Source organism: Brassica napus, chromosome C3 (genome assembly GCF_020379485.1).
Source record: "Brassica napus cultivar Da-Ae chromosome C3, Da-Ae, whole genome shotgun sequence".
Classification (NCBI taxonomy): Eukaryota; Viridiplantae; Streptophyta; class Magnoliopsida; order Brassicales; family Brassicaceae; genus Brassica; species Brassica napus.
This window is the reverse complement of record NC_063446.1, coordinates 48750035-48769935: the sequence shown is the minus strand read 5'-3', so window position 1 is coordinate 48769935 and position 19901 is coordinate 48750035. Positions and strand designations below refer to the sequence as shown.

At 43.2% G+C, this 19901-nt stretch overlaps 2 protein-coding genes across 2 annotated transcripts; both read left to right on the top strand.

The window, feature by feature from the left end:
- Positions 1-6406: 6406 nt before the first annotated feature.
- LOC125583137 lies at positions 6407-6964 on the top strand. The gene is made up of 2 exons (XM_048749717.1): positions 6407-6566; positions 6600-6964. The coding sequence occupies exons 1-2, from the start codon at positions 6407-6409 to the stop codon at positions 6962-6964; spliced, it is 525 nt and encodes a 174-aa protein (XP_048605674.1).
- A 1555-nt stretch (positions 6965-8519) lies between these two features.
- Positions 8520-9963, top strand: LOC106403610. The gene is made up of 3 exons (XM_013844426.1): positions 8520-8942; positions 9047-9292; positions 9439-9963. The coding sequence occupies exons 1-3, from the start codon at positions 8520-8522 to the stop codon at positions 9961-9963; spliced, it is 1194 nt and encodes a 397-aa protein (XP_013699880.1).
- The last annotated feature ends 9938 nt before the right edge of the window (positions 9964-19901 follow it).

Below are 19901 nucleotides of genomic sequence, written 5' to 3'. Positions count from 1 at the left end.
AGGTGGTAGAGTTAGGTCAAAGAAGCACAGAACCGAGGTCATCCCGCCAGAATCCATGGATTCCTCCGATTCTTTTCTAGATCTGACCGCGGAGGTTGGAGATCTCGGTCTAGCCGAAATGGAAGGAGCTTCGCCAATTGTAGGAGGAAGTAGATTTTCCTCGGTGGGTCCTCTCTCTTCGATTGGAGTGGAGGAGGTCGCTACTTGGAGAGAGAAGTACAGCCTCTCCGAAGATGTCATCATTAGAATCCCTGGCCCCGTCGATAGGGTTTCAGACTTTGAAGTCGACGAGATCCCTGTTTACGAGGGGTTCTTTGAGTCGGGTTTTAGGTATCGAGTTCCCTCTCTAGTGGCGAAGATGTCTGAGGCATTTGAGATTTCTCTGTGCCAGTTGAATCCTCCTGCTTGGAGAACTCAGATTGCTCTGAAGAATTTAGGTGACCTCGAAGGTCTTGTCAACGGGGTTGCAGAGATCTTGAGCTATTACTCTGTTTCTCCTTCGAATAGTGGAGAGGGAAGATACAATCTTCATCCTCGTAGCAAGGTGCCTCTTATTCATGAAATTCCTAAGAAGGAAAGGAAGCGCCATCCAGGCTTTGAGGGCCGTTGGACCGAGAACTTTGCCTTCATGCATCTCCCAGGATTCTCTCCTGTTTGGCGAGCAGCTGGTGGGTCGTAGGAGTCGCGTTGATTACTTTGTTTATTGAATCTCTAACAGTTCTTGCTTCTTCTTGCAGATACACTCCACTTGGACCTTTCTCTAGGGAAGAAGACGATCAAGCGAATACTGGAGCTTTCTCCTGAGCGGCGCCAAGTTCCTTATCTTGTGAGCAGAGAAGTATTGGAACGTTGCAGCATCTGGGGTAAGTTTCTCTTTGTCATTCTTTCTCTCGTTGAATTGGTATTGAGGTTGATTGGTGTTTCGTGTTTCAGGTAACATGTCAGAATCTAAAGGTGATGAGGCTCTGGGTGAGTACAAGAAGGCTCTTGAGGTGATGTCAGCGAAGAAGTTGCTTCTAACCGGGCTGCCTCCGCTGATCAGGACGATGATGTGCTGTTCATCAGGAGCAGTAAGCGCCAGGCGGTCGCGGCTACAGCTCCTTCCTCCTCCAAGAAAAAGTCTAAAGCATCGGGATCCACTCTTAAGGCATCTCCAACTTCGTCGTGTGACATGGCTGCCGTGCTCGCTAACCTAAACGCCAAAGTGTTTCCCATGACTCATGTCCTCTTAGCATCGAAGGATGATTCTTCTCTAGCCATCCAATCTCTTTAAGGGGAGCTTCTCCGTGTAAGAAGCAATATTCCTTTTTGTCTTGTGAGATACTCTGTCGGTGGTTATTAATTGAGTTATCTTGCGTAGGTAATGTCCCAATTACATCATCTTAGGGACACCATGGAGGGTCAGTCTTCGTTTAAGGCTGATCTGGATGCTCTGACTTCCCAGCTGCGCGAAGAGAAGAACAATGCCTTCGCCAGGGAGAAAGAGATCAAAACTATAAGGCTTAAGGTGAAGGCTCAGGATGAGGCAGGGAGGATGGCAGCGTCGGAGAATATTACCCTGAGGAAGGAACTGGAGAGTCGAGAAGAAGAGGTGGTTGAGCTGAAACATGCTGAGGAGTCCTTTGATGCTGAGAAGGCCATGGCCGTGAACGGTGCCAAGGTGGTGGCCCGTTGGGAGTTGATGAGAGAGTGGCTCAACCATCAGACTGATGGCTGGGATCCCGCGGTTACGTTGGAGCAGTACAAGACTGTGAAGATTACCGAATCCGAGTTCTTGGGACTTCCAGCTCCGTCATTCGACGACGAGCCTTAGATTCCTGGGGCAACAGAGATGGAGAAGACGCCGGAGCCTACTGACGATGATCCTTCCACCGAGTAGTTCTCAGTTCCTGGAAGCTCGGCCCTTATCTATGAATTTGCTTGTTGTTGTACATTGCCTCCGGTGGGGATTTAAAACTCTAGCTAGGCCCTCGTGCCTTTTGTCGTTTCTTTTGAACAATGGTCCCTTGTGGCCTTTTCTATTTTGAACTCTGGCCCGGTAGTGGCCTTTAAAAATATGTACTTCGGATTCCTTCCTTGCTTTTCTTTGTACCCTGTGCATCCATGCTTTTACTCTTTCGAAATCGAGTCCGTAGTGAAGGGAGGTGATCTTCTATTCGGGAACTTGGTTCCACTAAGACTCGGGGGTCTCCCTTTAGCTTCGAGGCTTGTTTTGTATTCCGAGGGCTAGGAGCTTGAATGAGAAGGGATGATCTTAGGTCGTAAAATTTAGATGCACGTATCTCCAATTCTTGAGGATGTTGGGGATCCAGAAGTCGTCCTGGATGCGTGAGCAGGGGACCCGTAAGTCTTTCAGAAGGGTCTTGGATTACTCGAGGACTGATAGACTATGGATTTGACCCATTTTCATCCATAGTTTATAGGTGTTTTTACTAATATTTATATTATTATAGAGTCTATTTATTATATTTATAAGATCATGAATGTTTTGGAGATAAGTGATGATTTTGGAGCGTTTTGGAGATATTTGGAGCAAGCACCCGAGATGACCATTGAGATCGACAATCGGTCGATATTGGATGGATAGAATCGATCGATACACAAGTCATGGTGTCGATTGATAGCGAAACGCGCAGAAAGCCCGTTTGGTCACATCCGAGTTGAAGCCCAAGATTTTACTATTTTACAAGATTGCCCCTGACGTGTTTTACCCTAATTATATAAGCTTTGCCGCCATGTTAGAGGCAAAGTGTGATTTCTTTGTGTTTCATTGTTTTATTGATAGGTGGGAGAGAAGATCCAAAGTTATAATTTGTGATTGGAACTCCATTGATATTTATCTTATTTATTCTATGAAGTTTTTATACCTAATTATTGTTATGAATTGCTTAGCCATGTCTGAGTAATTCTCTTGTTAGATTTTAGGGTTTAAATAGGTTAGGAGGGATTAGCCACAACTATAGAATATTGAGTTGTGATAATCATCTTTAGAATTGTTCATTAATGCCTGTGTATAGATTAGCTACCTAGAACTTGCCCTAAGATTGATTGATAAAAGCTATAGCTAATTCTCATCCTGAAAACATTCTAATTGAACTTTGTTTGTTGCTATGAGCAAGGCGAGAGCTGACCTAGTGAGCTTAGTAAGAATTCATTCAACCTGCGCTTAAAGCTTGACTAGAGGGCCTCGATCGATATCATACTTGAATAATCGATCGACGGTGTAAAAGGTGTATCGATCGATACGCCCATTGGAATATCGATCGACACTTTCTATAGATCAATATAACGAGAGTTGAGATCATAGATCTAGTTAATAGTCAACAAGTCAATGCTCGCAAAGGCCGAAAGACTTGTTGATCAAATAGTTGAGCTTTACATTATCATGCATTGATATATGGTGTTTTTAATACCATTATTTGTGTTCTTTCAGTTAATTCTCAGTCCTAATTCGTGCTTATTTGATATCATTCCAGGTTTGGAGCAGGTGAAAGAGTAAAGAAGAGAGTGCCATGAAGGAATAAGTCATTTTGGAATATCTAACGGAGAACAGCCAGTCGGATCATTCCGAAGGTTGTTCCCAAAGAGAGCAAGCGTCTGACTGTTCCCGACTATTAGTCTTTGTTTAGCAAAAAAAAGACTATTAAGCAGACCTCTAAGATTTCAGGGGTTTGCCCTAGATTTTCTCTCCTTTCTCTTTACCACTGGCGCCTCCATATAAAAAAAGCCTATGCTATCATTTCTAATTCCTGACGCTAGTTTTACAAGAAACCTAGAACTATTTTGGATTTAGCAACTTGTAAGGGAGAAGACTTCATCTCTCATTTTCACGAGAAGATCATCCTGAACCCTTGTCTTTCTACTTTATTTTATATGCAGTATTATTCAAAAATCATGTCTGTGTCATCTTGCTTTATGATTGAGTAGTCGGCTAAGCTTGCTTACGGATTATGGTGTCAATCGCATGAGCTAAACGCAAATAAGTGATTTTAACTGTTCTTCATTCATATTGTTCTTACTGCTTGCGTTGAATTGATCACTTAATGTTCGATCTCTAGTTTAATCACCTAGCTAACCGCTTAGGAGATAAATTGATATATATTGAATGAGCTTCATATCCCTAATCAGCGAGATTAGATATTTGGGTATTAAGTGAACTAATCGGACCTGATCTCTAAGGCTTGCTATCGCGTCTTGTTCCAAGTGAGAGCTTAGGACTCAAGACCGTTCAGCAAAGGGAACAAGTCCGCAATAGAGGATTGTTCTAGCCAAGTGATCCGAGTTCGAGACTGCACCTCATTGCACTTGAATTGTTGTTTGGTTCCGCATTGACACCCGATGAACAACCCTATGCCGGCTTTCATTTAAATCAAATTTGAATCTCTAGGTATTCTAGTTACTTGCGTCACCATTGATTTTAAAACCCCACTTGTTTCCCAGCTTAATATTGAACTCATAAGAGTAAAGAGTAAACTGGTCCTCTGGATTGAATCTCAAATATTACGATTACCACTGTTAACTTGACAGTAGCAAGGATTCATTTTTAGTGTATCAAGTTTTGGCGCCGTTGCGACGGGGACCAGGCTTTTACCTTTATTTTTCGGTTTAATATTTAGTCTGAGATATCTAACTTGCTTTTAATTCTTTGTTGGAACAGATGATCCAAGTGCATGACCACTAGACATACTCGGAGCAACGCACAAGGACCACTACATCAACTGACCAACGACGAACTCGCAAGATTAGAAAGACAGAACCGTCAACAGCCGAGAACAACCGACACCAACATGGGTGATCACGGCAATCAGGATGACCTCACTGCTGCACTGGCAATCATTCAACAACAAATGCAAACTCAGCAACAACAGATGTTGCAGATGCAGCAGACCATCCAAAATCAGCAACAAGCTGCTCAAGAAGCAGCTGAGAACGCCGCGCGAGAAGAGCGTGGTGCTCCTATTGGGGAGCGGAACCTTCCGCAGAACTTCGCTACTAACCGCTCCCCCATCAACCCTCCTCCTTGCACTCGGCATGACTATGAGATGAAACCTGCAGTGATAAGTCTGGTACCGAAGAGCATGTTCAGCGGTCTCACTACTGACATCCCGATGGACCACATCGAAGCCTTTGAGAGAATCTGCAATTTCTCTCGCTCTAACGGAGTGCCACCAGATTATGTCAAATGCACGCTGTTCCCATTCTCTCTTGAAGGGAAAGCTTCTCGCTGGCTCCAATCTCTGCCGACCGGTTCTCTTACCTCATGGGACCAGGTCCGATCAGCGTTCCTGAGCCACTTCTACACGAAGTCTAAAACCGCGGCTCTACGGCACAGGATCTCCAATTTCAAGCAGGAACAACCCATAGCTTGTTTGGCCTAAGCAAGATAAACCAGCTGATCCTGCACAGAGTAACCAAGGTCAGTATGCCGGGTATCAAAAGAACTACCAACCCCGAACCTATGTTCTAAGCTAACCACAGAACAATCCACCTCAGGTGCAGAAACACCAGAACACTCAGCCAGCTACCTCCGCTCCTGTCACTGTTCCGCAAGATGAGACAAAAGCTATGTTGAAGCAGCTGCTCCAAAGACAACAGCTCCAAGGGAAGGCTCTAAACCAGGTTACTACCGAGATCAATACCAGAATGAACCATATGCTCAGCGATTTGAGCACCAAGTACGACAATGTCGCGAGTCATATGAGACAGATGGACATTCAGATTGCTCAGACTGCTGAGAGCGTCAAGAGGCAACAAGGTACTCTACCTGGGAACCGACAAAAACCCTAAGGAGTGCAATGCGGTTGAGTTGAGAAGTGGAAAGCAACTGTCTGAGCCGGTAAAGAAGAGGTTCACTGCGGCTGAGAAGGGGAAGCAGAAAGAGTCGAAACAACCACCAACCGATACCCCGGCAGCTGAGAAGGAGAGGGAACCAACAGTTGGAACCAATTCGCCAAGACCAGAACAACCAGCTGAGGCTGTCAGCCCGATCCCAGAGCCTGTTCCTGCTCGCGAATACAATCCTAAAGTCCCTTACCATGTTCCCGCAAAGGCTACTCGTAAGGACCGAGAGGAGATGAAGTGCAGAAAGATGCTGGAGGACCTAACCATCCGACTCCCCTTGATGGATGCGATCCAGATGATGCCCTCCATGCGCAGCTTTATGAAGGGATTGATCTCAGGAAAAATATCAGAGGAGAGCGAATTCATGACTGTCTCTAAGGAGTGAAGCGCCGTGCTTCAGAATAGGCAGATAAAGAAGAGAGGAGACCCTGGCAAGTTCGTCCTCTGTATCCATATTGGGAAGACAGTTCTCTCATGCTCCTTGGTTGATCTGAGATCCAGCGTAAACCTCATGCCCTACTCTGTAGAACGATGTCTGGGATACACGCATTTCAAACCAACTAAGATGTCCTTGGTGTTCGCGGATATATCAGTTAAGTCCCCGGTTGGTATTCTAGAGGATCTCCAACTAAAAGTTGGGAACACCTCTGTTCCACCAGACTTCGTAGTTCTAGAGCTGGAAGAGGAATCCAAAGATCCTCTCATCTTAGGAAGACTGTTCCTATGTACTGTTTGAGCCATCATTGATGTGTGGCAAGGGAAGATTGATCTCAATCTGGGGGACATAGTCATGCAGTTCGAGATGGATGAGCTGCTGAAGAAGCCGATGCTGGATGGACATACCTTCGAGGTGGATGAAGGGATTGATACGCTGCAACCTCGCAACGGGATGATCGAGGAGATTCTTACAGAAGATCCACTTGAGCTTGCACTAGTAAGAGGTGAGGCCGAGCAGAGTGTCGAGAACATTGACGCAGACAGGTATGCTAAGATGCTTGACTCTGGAAGGTGTATGGGAAGAATGGTGGCGAGTCTGTCTGGGGGAGGAAAGCAACTAGGACGAGAACACTCCAACTGGAGCGATCCCTTTACCAAACTCGCTTGTTCCGCCGGACCTACCTGATGATCCCTAGAGCGAGTTGAATGCTCCCAAGGTTGAGCTAAAACCCCTTCCCAAGGGGCTCAGGTACGCTTTCTTAGGTCTGAATTCCACTTACCCAGTCATTGTGAACGCTGAACTCAATAATGTGGAAACTGCATTGCTTTTGTGTGAGCTTAGGAAGTATCGTAAGGCATTAGGATATTCACTAGCTGACATACCTGGCATCTCACCTGATTTATGCATGCTTAGAATACGCCTACAAGATGAATCAATGACTTCTGTTGAACATCAGAGGAGGTTAAACTTGAATCTAAAAGAGGTTGTTAAGAAAGAGATAATGAAACTTCTTGAAGCGGGTGTGATCTATGTCATATCTGATAGTAAGTGGGTTAGCGCTGTTCATGTAGTACCTAAGAAAGGTGAGATCACTGTTATCACAAATGAAAAGAATGAATTGATCCCTACTAGTACAGTGACAGGACATCGCATGTGCATTGATTGCAGAAAATTAAATGCAGCCATTAGAAAGGATCACTTTCCACTTCCCTTCATTGATCAAATGCTTGAGAGATTGGCTAACCACCCATATTACTGCTTTTTAGATGGTTAGTCAGGTTTCTTTCAGATCCCTATCCATCCGGACGATTAGGAGAAGACGACATTCACATGCCCATACGGAAGGTATGCATACAGGAGAATGCCATTCGGCCTGTGCAATGCGCCAGCAACATTTCAGCGCGGCATGATGTCGATCTTTACTGACCTGATTGAAGACATTATGGAGGTTTTCATGGACGATTTCAGTGTCTATGGAAGCTACTTTAGTATCTGTTTGTCAAACTTGTGCAGGGTACTCAAAAGGTGTGAGGAGAAACATCTGGTGCTCAATTGGGAGAAGTGCCACTTCATGGTCAGAGATGGGATTGTTCTAGGGCATAAGATCTCCGAGAAAGGCATTGAGGTAGATAAGGCAAAGGTCGAGGTGATGATGAGCTTGCAGCCACCAACAACTGTGAAAACTATCAGAAGCTTCTTGGGTCACGCAGGGTTTTACAGGAGGTTCAGCCAGGATTTCTCAAAAATAGCGAGACCACTCACCCGACTGCTCTGCAAGGATATCAAGTTTGATTTCGACAGCGAGTGCTTAGCTGCGTTCCATACGATCAAAGGAGCTCTAGTCAGCGCACCTATTGTACAACCGCCATACTGGGATCTCCCTTTTGAGATCATGACTGATGCTAGCGATTTTGCAGTTGGAGCAGTCCTTGGGCAGCGCAAGGATAAGAAACTTCATGTGATCTATTACGCAAGCAAAACCATGGATGAGGATCAATGGAGATACACTACGACTGAGAAGGAACTCTTGGCTATTGTTTTTGCATTCGAGAAGTTCAGATCCTACCTGGTGGGATCGAAGGTGATTGTGCACACAAATCATGCTGCTCTTAAGTACTTGCTCACAATGAAGGATGCAAAACCGAGGTTTTTGAGGTGGATTCTTCTTCTCTAAGAATTTGATCTCGAGATAAAATACAAAAAGGGAGTCAGGTATGGGGTTGCAGACCACTTGTCCAGAATGAAGATTGAGGACGACACAACTCTTGATGAAGAACACACAGTGGAACACGTCAACGCGATTGGTCTGCGCTTCGCGGAACAACCCTTGAGCATAACATCCGAATGTTCTCGCGTACTGGAACAACCAGTAGCCGCGATCCAAAAGCAGTACTCTCACCTTCCCTGGTTTGCTGAGATTGCGAACTTCCTAGCTGCTGAAAAGGAACCACTTAAGTTCACTGGAAACGAGAAGAGGAAATTCTTAAGAGAGGCGAGGCAGTATGTTTGGGATGAACCGTACTTGTACAAACATTGCAAGGATGGCATATTCAGAAGGTGTGTTCCAGAGGCAGATATTCCAGGGATTCTACATCATTGCCATGTTTCCTCCTATCAGGGCACTTCGCCACATTCAAAATGGTTTCCAAAATCCTCCAAGCAGGTTTCTGGTGGCCAACTATGTTTAGAGATGCTCACGCCTACATAGCTCGATGCGATGCATTCCAGTGACTTGGGAACATCAGCAAAACGAATGAAATGCCTCAGAATTACATTTTAGAAGTTGAAGTGTTCGACTGCTGGGGAGTCGACTTCATGGGACCATTCCCTCCGTTCTTCAAGAATGAGTACATCCTGGTCGCCGTTGACTATGTCTCCAACTGGGTAGAAGCAGTGGCGAGTCCCACTAATGATGCAAAAGTGGTGACTAAGATGTTCAGCTCCATCATCTTTCCGAGATTTGGGGTGCCTAGAGTGGTCATTAGCAATGGCGGAACACACTTCATCAACAAGGCATTCAGGACCTGTTGAAGAAGAATGGGGTGAAACACAAGGTGGCTACCGCTTATCACCCCCATACGAGTGGACAGGTTGAAGTTTCCAACAGGGAAGTCAAGAACATTCTACAGATAACTGTCAATACTTCGCGCAGAGACTAGCCGCTTAAGCTGGACGATGCTCTCTGGACCTACAGAACAGCCTACAAGACGCCGCTAAGGACCACCCCCTATCACCTGGTCTACGGTAAGGCTTGTCATCTTCCTGTCGAATACAAGGCTGCATGGGCGAAGTTACTGAATTTCGACATCAAGCCAGCAACTGAGAGGCGTATAATCCAAATCCATGAGCTGGAAAAGATAAGGCACCACGCCTATGAGAGTTCCAAAATTTATAAGGAGAAGATCAAAGCCTACCATGACAAGCGAATCATTGCCAGACGTTTCGAACCAAACGATAAGGTCTTGCTCTTCAACTCCAGACTTTGGCTGTTCCCAGGCAAGCTGAAATCTAGATGGTCCGGACCCTTCACCATTAAGGAAGTCCGCCCTTACGGAGCTGTTGAGTTGCTGGACAGAAAGGGAGACGAGTTCGTTGTCAATGGTCAGCGCATCAAGCATTACCTTGCTGACTCCACTATCGCAGAGGGTGAAGAAATTCCCCTAAGCGATCCCCCATCAGCCTGATCGGCTGAGCCAAGTCAAGCTAATGACTTTAACTAAGCGCTTGGTGGGAGGCAACCCACTGGTGAGTGTATATATTGTTTTGTATAGTCTATTTTATTTATTTTCAGATTTAGTTGCAGGTCAAAACTAAGAAAAACCGAACACTTCAGTCAGAACAACCGAAGGACTGTTCTTCTGGTGGAACAACCCATCGCCTGTTCCAGGTAAGTGTTCCGGACCCAAAAACAATTAAAAAAAAGAGAGAGAGAGATAATGGAGAGTGGTTAGGGTTTCGCCTATTTAAGGCCCCACCCTTCTACTTTCCCCTTTCACTCAGCCGTACACTCCTCCCTCTCTTGCGATTTTGAAGCCATCACCAAAACTTAAATTCTCACTCTTTTTAAGTGATTCTTGCTTCTAATACAATTGGATTTCCGAGTTCTCTCTATTTTTGCAGTCCATTTGCTCCGATTATCACGATGCCTCCACACACCAAGCAATCTGCCAATAGAGAAAAGAAGACGAACAACACACCCCCACAGCGAGCACAACAACCAACCTCCGCCTCTTACCCATGGCCGCGAGAACAAGAGGACGAGCCAATCAATCTCGATGACCTTATGCTTTTAGATTTCAATTGCGAAGGGTGGGACAAGGAGACAGCTAGTCGGTACAACACTCTCCTCATGGCCGAGATATACTACCTACCCGTTTTTGCCACGCCGAGACTCTCGTTGAGCTCGGTATCGACGAGGATGTGTTCGATATGCTGCAAGTGATGGGGATCGCTCCCCTTTGTTACGCTACACATGAGCTCTACCCTGACCTTGTCCGCCAAGTGCTCGCCACTGCCATCATCAGCTATGAGGACTTCTCTTCCCCTTCCTACGCCAACTTCTCCTTCTCATTCATGGGTGATGGAGAATATTGCTCACTGTCCCTCGACAAACTCAACGAAATCTATGAGATCGCGAATGAGCCGAGAGGGGTAGCAGTGGCAAAAAAGTTTGCCCCATCAAACACCTTCTGGGTCTTCATCGCGAATGGGAACTTCACACCTGGCAAAGCCTACCAGTCGCAGATCAGGAACCCGGCACTTAGAGTCATTGCAAAGATCATTTCAAACCTCTTGTTCGCCAAGGATCAGACTTCCAAAGTGACAAACGGGGAGCTGCAAACCCTGTATGCAGGTATTGAGGATGAGATCCGCGCTTCAGGGTCTGGCATTAAAATTCAGAAGGTCAAGACGAACCCAGGCTTTCAATTCATCACCATGCTTTGCGTGAGGAGGCTCTGTCGGATGCACATCACAAACAAGAAGGACAGAAGCGGTAGCTTGCTCACGCCGCTCTTCAAGCATTTCGGCATTGATCTCAGCAAATACAAGGTGAACACGGAGATTCAGTACCTCGACATCAAGTACCTTATGGTGTGCCACATCATGCGAGATGAGGATACCTACAGCTTCTTCGACAAAGAGGGTACCCAGCTGTTCACCAAGATGCCTCACCCCGATATCACCAGGCTCATCGTTTTCGACAACATACGCTTCCTCCCACCACCTGAGCTCCTATGCACTGATCCTCGTGCTGCTGCACCTGACGCGGATATGGAGGATGTCGAGGACATTACCCCAGAAGCTGACCCATCATACGACCTCGGAGAGCTGGCGGATGTGACAGATGATCAGGCTAACCGACGCTGGATGGTTGACTCGCAGCAGAAGAACAACAATCTCATGCGGAGGATCCTCCATCTCGTTACCGGCAGCTGCATTGGCGGCAGTAACCAGCGACAGTCACCAACAGAGCAGACTTCACGATCGCACCGTCCAGGAAAGTCGCCTATGGGAACAGGCACTTCAACTGAGGAGGTTCATCGCTCGCGCCGGCCGAGAGCGGCGAGTCCGACTGAGTCCTCAAGGACTATTCTCTATTCATTGTTCTATCCATCTGAACTCTTTATTTTTATGCTTTGTGTTGTTATTTGGCTGACCTCGATTTGGTTTTACACTAGGGATGGTGTAAATTAAGTCTGGGGGAAGCACTTGTTGTGTGCTGATACTCTATGTCTTTATTTCTGAGTCAGTCCCTATGTCATTTGGATGTTTTATTGAGTCAGTTTAGGATCGAGTCAGCTAAAACTCTTGTGGGAATTAGGACCTTGTGTTGTGATAATCTTTTAACCACCTCGTGCTCTAACTTTCTTATCCAGTGACCTTAGCAGTGATGAAAGACCCACACTTGGACCTGGAGCACCCCTTACTTATCTCATTTGATTCTCCAGAAGCTCTCAACCGATCAGGTTACACTGGGTAGACTCAACTCCACCTAACTTGAACCTAATCTTGACTGAAATTCTTCTTGTTATAGGCACTAGATCAGGGAAACGAGACTGACACTCAGGACTTCTTACTCCTTTTACCGATCTTGCTGATCCTGAGTGGCTAGCTCATCTTTACCTAGTTCCCACCTTGCGCCTAAGCCTTTATTTTTACCCTCATACACTCTGTTTTTCAGTGTCATATGTGCAGATATGTGAAAAAGGGTCGGAGAGGAAAGGATTGACGCAGCCTCTTACTCGTTAATGCCATACACTCAGAGAAGAGAGATCAAGAATGAAGAGAACAGTCGATGAGACCATGCTTTAACAAGAGAACAGTCTATGAGTGCATGTTCTAACCAGAGGAACAATGACGACCAGTGAGAAACAAAAGAATATACCACCAGTGGCTGCGAAATATTCATTCTTTTGCCTCTCCCTCGCAACCCCATCACCTATAAATCAAAAAAAAAAAAAAAAAAAAAAAAAAAAAACTCAAGAACACTGGGAAGGTTGAGCAAGGCGTTGGTACCAATTTTTGGAGGAGTAGGCAAAGGAAGTCAAGAACTGAAGAACAGTCCCACGGTTGATCCGAAGGAGAGAACAACTGTACCCGTGAAGCAGAAACGAGTAAGGGCTGTGGACATCAATGGATCCGTCCTCTCCTACTATTTTGCGCGATATCCTGCATCAACTTAAATTTGGTACCCCCTAAACACTCTTAGCTCCACCATGAAATAGCATGTTCCTTACCTAGCCTGTCTACCCTGAATAGTGCCTGTGATGAGGAGCTCACGCTCTTCTTAATTGAATTTAAGGAGTTTTGTCTCGATAGTGTACCCTTTTTCAGGTATGAGATACAAAGTATGGAGCTGATTTTCAAACAGCGATCGTGGGTGTTCTGGTAAGGGTGTGTGGTCTGAGTCTACAGCTTGTATGGTTCAGAGATGTGTGGCAAGAGTATGGTTATTGAGGTCAAGCGAGTTTCCACTCTTCCAAACCTTTTTCCCTGTTCTTGAGGCTTGGCCTTGTTCGAGGACAAATAAGGATCTAAGTCTGGGGGAATTGATATATGGTGTTTTTAATACCATTATATGTGTTCTTTGAGTTAATTCTCAGTCCTAATTCGTGCTTATTTGATATCATTCCAGGTTTGGAGCAGGTGAAAGAGTAAAGAAGAGAGTGCCCTGAAGGAAGAAGTCATTTTGAAATATCTAACGCAGAACAGCCAGTCGGATCAATCCAAAGGTTGTTCCCAAAGAGAGCAAGCGTCTGACTGTTCCCGACTATTAAGGAAACCTCCAGGATTTCAGGGGTTTGCCCTAGATTTTCTCTCATTTCTCTTTACCACTGGCGCCTCCATATAAAAAAAGCCTATGCTATCATTTCTAATTCCTGACGCTAGTTTTACAAGAGACCTAGAACTATTTTGGATTTAGCAACTTGTAAGGGAGAAGACTTCATCTCTCATTATCACGAGAAGATCATCCTGAACCCTTGTCTTTCTACTTTATTTTATATGCAGTATTATTCAGAAATCATGTCTGTGTCATCTTGCTTTATGATTGAGTAGTCGGCTAAGCTTGCTTAGGGTTTAGGGTGTCAATCGCATGAGTTAAACGCAAATAAGTGATTTTAACTGTTCTTCATTCATATTGTTCTTACTGCTTGCATTGAATTGATCACTTAATGTTCGATCTCTAGTTTAATCACCTAGCTAACCGCTTAGTAGATAAATTGATATATATTGAATGAGCTTCATATCCCTAATCAGCGAGAGTAGATATTAGGGTATTAAGTGAACTAATCGGACCTGATCTCTAAGGCTTGCTATCGCGTCTTGTTCCAAGTGACAGCTTAGGACTCAAGACCGATCAGCAAAGGGAACAAGTCCGCGATAGTGGATTGTTCTAGCAGAGTGATCCGAGTTCTAGACTGCACCTCATTGCACTTGAATAGTTGTTTGGTTCCGCATTGACACCCGATGAACAACCCTAAGCCGGCTTTCATTTAAATCGAATTTGAATCTATAGGTATTCTAGTTACTTGCGTCACCATTGATTTTAAAACCCCACTTGTTTCCCAGCTTAATATTGAACTCATAAGAGTAAAGAGTAAACTGGTCCTCTGGATTGAATCTCAAATATTACGATTACCACTGTTAACTTGACAGTAGCAAGGATTCATTTTTAGTGTATCATGCATGCAACTCATTAGGCATCTACAGGATTATAATTCCAACTTTCCTGAATACAAACCCTAAGTCTAGCTATTTTCTTTTTAAGCACCAAAACCCCAAAACTTGCTATTGAACAAATACTTGTTCAATATAAAACTGCAATTTACCCTGTGAATTCGATCCCTAAGTACTACAACTCGACCTCTTATTTGAGAGAGTATAAATCATTCCTTAGTATAAGGGATCTACAGAGCGCTTGAATCTACAGAAGAGAGGCTTGATGGGAGATGTGATGACATCTATTTCCCAATGGATCTTAGCATTAGGGCTTTGACCTCAAAGATAGAAGCTATTCAAGGGGAATTGATGGAGATTCAGAGTTACATTGCCCGTCGACCAGAAGCATCACCATCGATCGACATACGCAACAAAAAATCGACCGACATTCATCAACGAATATCGGTCGACAAAGCTTCAAACCGAGGGAGGCTAGTACAAAAGATATCTTCCGACATGTCTGATACACACAACCATGGAGAGGAGATCTCAACTGACACTTACGCCAGACTTATGAGACATCAGTTAAATCTGGAGAGTCTTGGAGATAGACTGCAGAAGATAGAAGATGCAACTACAATAATGAAGGAAAAATGGCGCAGAGGAGATGAAGCAATGAGAGACTTCACTAGTACATGGTTCAACAAGGCAAGGAAGATATGGAGACTTGTTTCCCAACAAGTGCCAACTTTCAACTTCACTAGCCCAATCACCTCCAAAGTCAAGCTAAATAACTATAACAAAGCGCTGAGTGGGAGGGAACCCACTATTAGGTAATATTTATTTAGTTTTTATCAATATATTATTTATGTTGGCTTTTATTTATTGCAGGTCATAAAAAAAAAAACAGATCCGAGTAGACGATTGCCCTTAGTATCGACCGATGACACACTGTCGACATCGATCGACAGAACAGCACCTGCATCGACCGATATCAACGTCCTTACATCGGTCGACATCCATTCCGGTCTGGTATATCGTTCTAACTTGTTACATTGAGTACTTATGATTTATTATCACCAAAACTCCAACTGAATTTACATTGGGGACAGTGTAGTTTTAGTCTGGGGGAGGTTTACTGATATTAGTTTTCTTATGAATTATAAAAATATATTTTTAAAACATAAAGTTTTTATTGAGTCAAGAAAGGGATAATGAACTTATTAGATTTTTGCTTATTATCTAACCACTCTTTAGCACCATTCTAGATTTACTGATTGCAGATAGTACTAAAGATACTAAAGCGGATCAACCTGTCAACTATGTTACACTTGCTGAGATTGTTTGAAGGAACGAAAGCTGACTTCCAACACTAAACTTGACACAACTGCTTGTCTTGGGGCTAGGTATACATGGGATTGGATTCTTCAAACAAGTATGGAAGGTAAAGCCTTGTGTAGAGAGATTTATCACCCTCTCTCTTTCTATTTTCGAAATATAGATATAGATATAGATATAATATGAAAAAAAAAATTATATTTATATTTATATATATTAGAGATTTATTTAGAAAGAAATTCGAACAGGACTTGGTGGCTACAACCATTAAGGCTTACTTCATATGAATTCTATAGGTAAATGATTAGAACAGGACTTGGTGGCTACACACATTAAGGCTTGATTCACAAATAATCCAAAGATATATGTCAAAAAGAAGTGAACAAGACTTGGTGGCAACCACCATTAAGGCTTGATTCATGGAAGCATGTCCAATCTTGGTCAACGATCTTGCAAATATAAGCAAACATTTGACTAGGAGAGAAATTAGTAGAGAGAGAGGATAGGAACTAATGTTTACCTGCAGGTCCATATACTTGTTTGAAATTTCTTGCATCCTGTGATCGATACTCCCAAGGTAAAGCCTACACTTTTATTTTTGCTAAGAAATGAGGTTGGTAGAGGGGAATGTCAGACAAGATTTGCTAAATTGTTGGCTAGATGAATTTGGTTGCTAAGCTAGGATATGGTAAAATGTGCTTCTGTGATTAGGACTTTTTATATGTGGATTGCAATATTGTAGAGTGATGATTCTAAGTTTTAAATCATGTGAGTCCCTGCTGTTTTCAAACCTCTTTCAGAGAGACTGCTTGTTTCTTTTGCTTGAGGACAAGCAAAAGGGTAAGTCTGGGGGAGATGATAGACCATGGATTTGACCCATTTTCGTCTATGGTTTATAGGTGTTTTTACTATCTATTATTATATTATAGAGTCTATTTATTATATTTATAAGATCAGGAGTGATTTGGAGATAAGTGATGATTTTGGAGCATTTTGGAGATATTTGGAGCAAGCACCCGAGATGACCATCGAGCTCGACCATCGGTCGATATTGGAGGAGGAATATCGATCGATGTTCACACTTGAACATCGATCGGCAGCGAAGCACGCAGAAAGCCAGTTTGGTCATAGCCGACTTGAAGCCCAAGTCTTCACCAATTTACAAGATTACCCATGAAGAGTTTTAACCTAACTATATAAACTTTGCCACCATGTTAGGGCAAAGTGCGCTTTTCTGTGTTTTTAGTTTATTACTTTCAGCAAAAGGTTTTAGGATTGTGATTGATTGGAGAGAAGATCTAAAGTTATAATTTGTGATTGGAACTCCATTAATATCTATTTTAGTATTCTATAAAGTTTTCTAACCTAATTGCTTTCATGAATTGCTTGGCCATGTCTGAGTAGTTCCACTGTTAGATTTAGGGTTTAAATAGGTTATGAGAGATTAGCCCCAAATATAGATTGCTGAGTTGTGGTAATAGTCATTCGGATTGTTCATTAATGCATGTTTCTAGATTAGCTACCTAGAACTTGCCCTAGGATTAATAGATAAAAGCGAGAGCTTCATTCTCATCCTGAAAACATTCTAACTGATCTAAGTTTCTTGCTAAAAGTAAGGCGAGAGCTGATCTAGTGATCTTAGTAATCATTCATTCAACACACGCATAAAGCTTAACTAGAAGCGCGTCTATCAATATTCGTATTGGATAATCGATCGACAGAGCGAAAGGTGTATCGACCGATATCCCTATAGGATAATCCATCGATACTGCTATTGATCGAATACATCTGTTTAGGTCATTAGATCTAGTTAATAGATGAGTTCAAACATGCGATAGCTGATGGACTTGTTGAATTGATAGTTGAGCTTTACATTATCATGCATGCAACTCATTAGGCATCTGTAGGATTATAATTCCAAGTTTCCTGAATAGAATCCGTAAGTCTAGCTATTTCCTTTAAGCACCAAAACCTCAACCAATCAATCAAACAATTACTTGCTCAACCAAAACTGCAAATATACATTTTAAATCTTAAAAACTTCCTACTTAACAAATCATATTAGATCCATTAGGTTCCCTACCTCCCTGTGAATTCGATCCCTAAGTACTACAACTCGACCTCTTATTTGAGAGAGTATAAATCACTCCTTAGGGTAATTTGACTGATATCAACCAACGTTTCTCGCCCTACATCGATCGAGAGACATCGACAAGCATCGATCGACAGTCGCTTACCAGAATCGATCGACAACCGCGTGCCAGCATCGGTCGACGACAATCCACAACGCTCACACACGATGAAGTCTCAACCAGATTTTCATACCAGGGCAGAGATAGATCAGTTAGTAGAAGGGATCTATAGAGCTCTGGAAACTACAGAAGAGAGACTTGATAGGAGATGTGATGACATCTATTTCCCAATGGATCTTAGCATTAGTGCTTTGACTTCAAAGATTGAAGCTATTCAAGGGGAATTAGTGGAGATTCAGAGTTACATTGCCCGTCGACCAGAAGCATCGGCATTGATCGATAGACGCAACAACAAATCGACCGACATTCATAGATGGACATCGGTCGACAACCCTACAAACCGAGGGAGGCTAGTACAAAAGGTGACATTAGATATGTCTGATACACACAACCATGGAGCGGAGATCTCAGCTGACACATACGCGACACTTATGAGACATCAGTTCAAACTTGAGAGTCTTGGAGATAGACTGCAGAACATAGAAGATGCAACTACAATTATGAAGGACAAATGATATACCATGGATTTGACCCATTTTCATCCATGGTATATAAGCATTTTACTATCTATATATTATATATTCTATCCTATTATGTATGTTTTCAGGTTCAGGAGTATCTTGGAGTAAAGTGATGATTATGGAGCATTTAGGAGCTTAAAAGAGATTTCATCCGAGCTGACCATTAGAGGTCGATACGAAGAAGAAGCAATCGTTCGATGCACATCCAGTGCCGTCGATCGATACAGAAGAGAAGCCTCGACGATTGAAGATTATGATCGATCGATGTACATCCTGTACCATCGATCGATGTCGAGACGTGAGATGTGTGACTTGGTTCCAGCCGACTTTAAACCCAAGGCTTCACCAAATTACAAGATTACCCCTGACGATTTTATAACCTAATAGTTATATACTTGCCTAAGTGTTAGGAGGCAAAAGAGCTTTCGGCCACCATTGTATTCTTATTTTCAGCAGAGAGAATTAGGAGAGAAAATCATAGAGTGATTTGTGATTGGAACTCCATTGATTCATCTATTCTATTCTATGCAGTTTTATCTATATTTTGTGTCATGAATTGCTTAGCTATGTCTGAGTAGTTCACTTGTTAGATTCAAGGTTCAAATAGGTTAGAGGGATTAGCCCCAACTATAGATTTGCTAAGTTGTGATATTCATTGATTGATTGTTTATTAATGCTTGTTTTAGCCTTGCTAACTAGAATATGAACCTAGGAATTAGCATGAGTCAAGCATCCTTGACCATCTTGTCCTGAATCTAATCTGTCATGCTAGGACTGCTAGAGAGATTCTAACGGCTGATCTAGGAGACTAGTGAGCATTATCAACCTGCGCCTAGGGCTTAGCTACAAGCATCGATCGATGTTATCTTCTGACAATCGATCGATATTGCGAAAGGTGTATCGATAGATATCCCTATAGGATCATCGATCGACACTTTCTTGTTATCAAAAGACGATAGTTGAGATCCAAGATCTAGTTAGTTAACCAGTGAAACATTGTCATCGCTGATCACTGTGATTAAGGAGTTGAGCTCTAATATATCATGCATGCAACTGTTAGGCATCTATAGGATTATAATCTCCAACACCTGAATAGAAACCATGCATCTAATATCTTCCAATAAGTTACACCCCCAATCATCTTGTTACTCGAGCTATAGACTTGCTCAATTAGGATTGCTATTTACTTTTAAACCATAAAACAACAAACACTTAGAATTAATAATTTGACTAGATTTAATAGGTACCCTAGCTCCTTGTGGATTCGATCCCTAAGTACTGCAACTTAACCTCTTATTTGAGAGAGTAATTCACTCCTTAGGATAATTTGAGTGGTATCAAATTTGGCGC

What these genes read in the sequence shown, in the direction of transcription:
- LOC125583137 (XM_048749717.1), top strand. Translation starts at nt 6,407, where the DNA reads ATGTCCTTGGTGTTCGCGGATATATCAGTTAAGTCCCCGGTTGGTATT. An exon ending in CTTAGGAAGACTGTTCCTAT is followed by an intron (nt 6,567 to 6,599) that starts GTACTGTTTGAG and finishes ATGTGTGGCAAG; the next exon opens with GGAAGATTGATCTCAATCTG.
- LOC106403610 (XM_013844426.1), top strand. Translation starts at nt 8,520, where the DNA reads ATGAAGATTGAGGACGACACAACTCTTGATGAAGAACACACAGTGGAA. An exon ending in TTCCAAAATCCTCCAAGCAG is followed by an intron (nt 8,943 to 9,046) that starts GTTTCTGGTGGC and finishes GAAATGCCTCAG; the next exon opens with AATTACATTTTAGAAGTTGA. An exon ending in GAACACACTTCATCAACAAG is followed by an intron (nt 9,293 to 9,438) that starts GCATTCAGGACC and finishes CGCAGAGACTAG; the next exon opens with CCGCTTAAGCTGGACGATGC.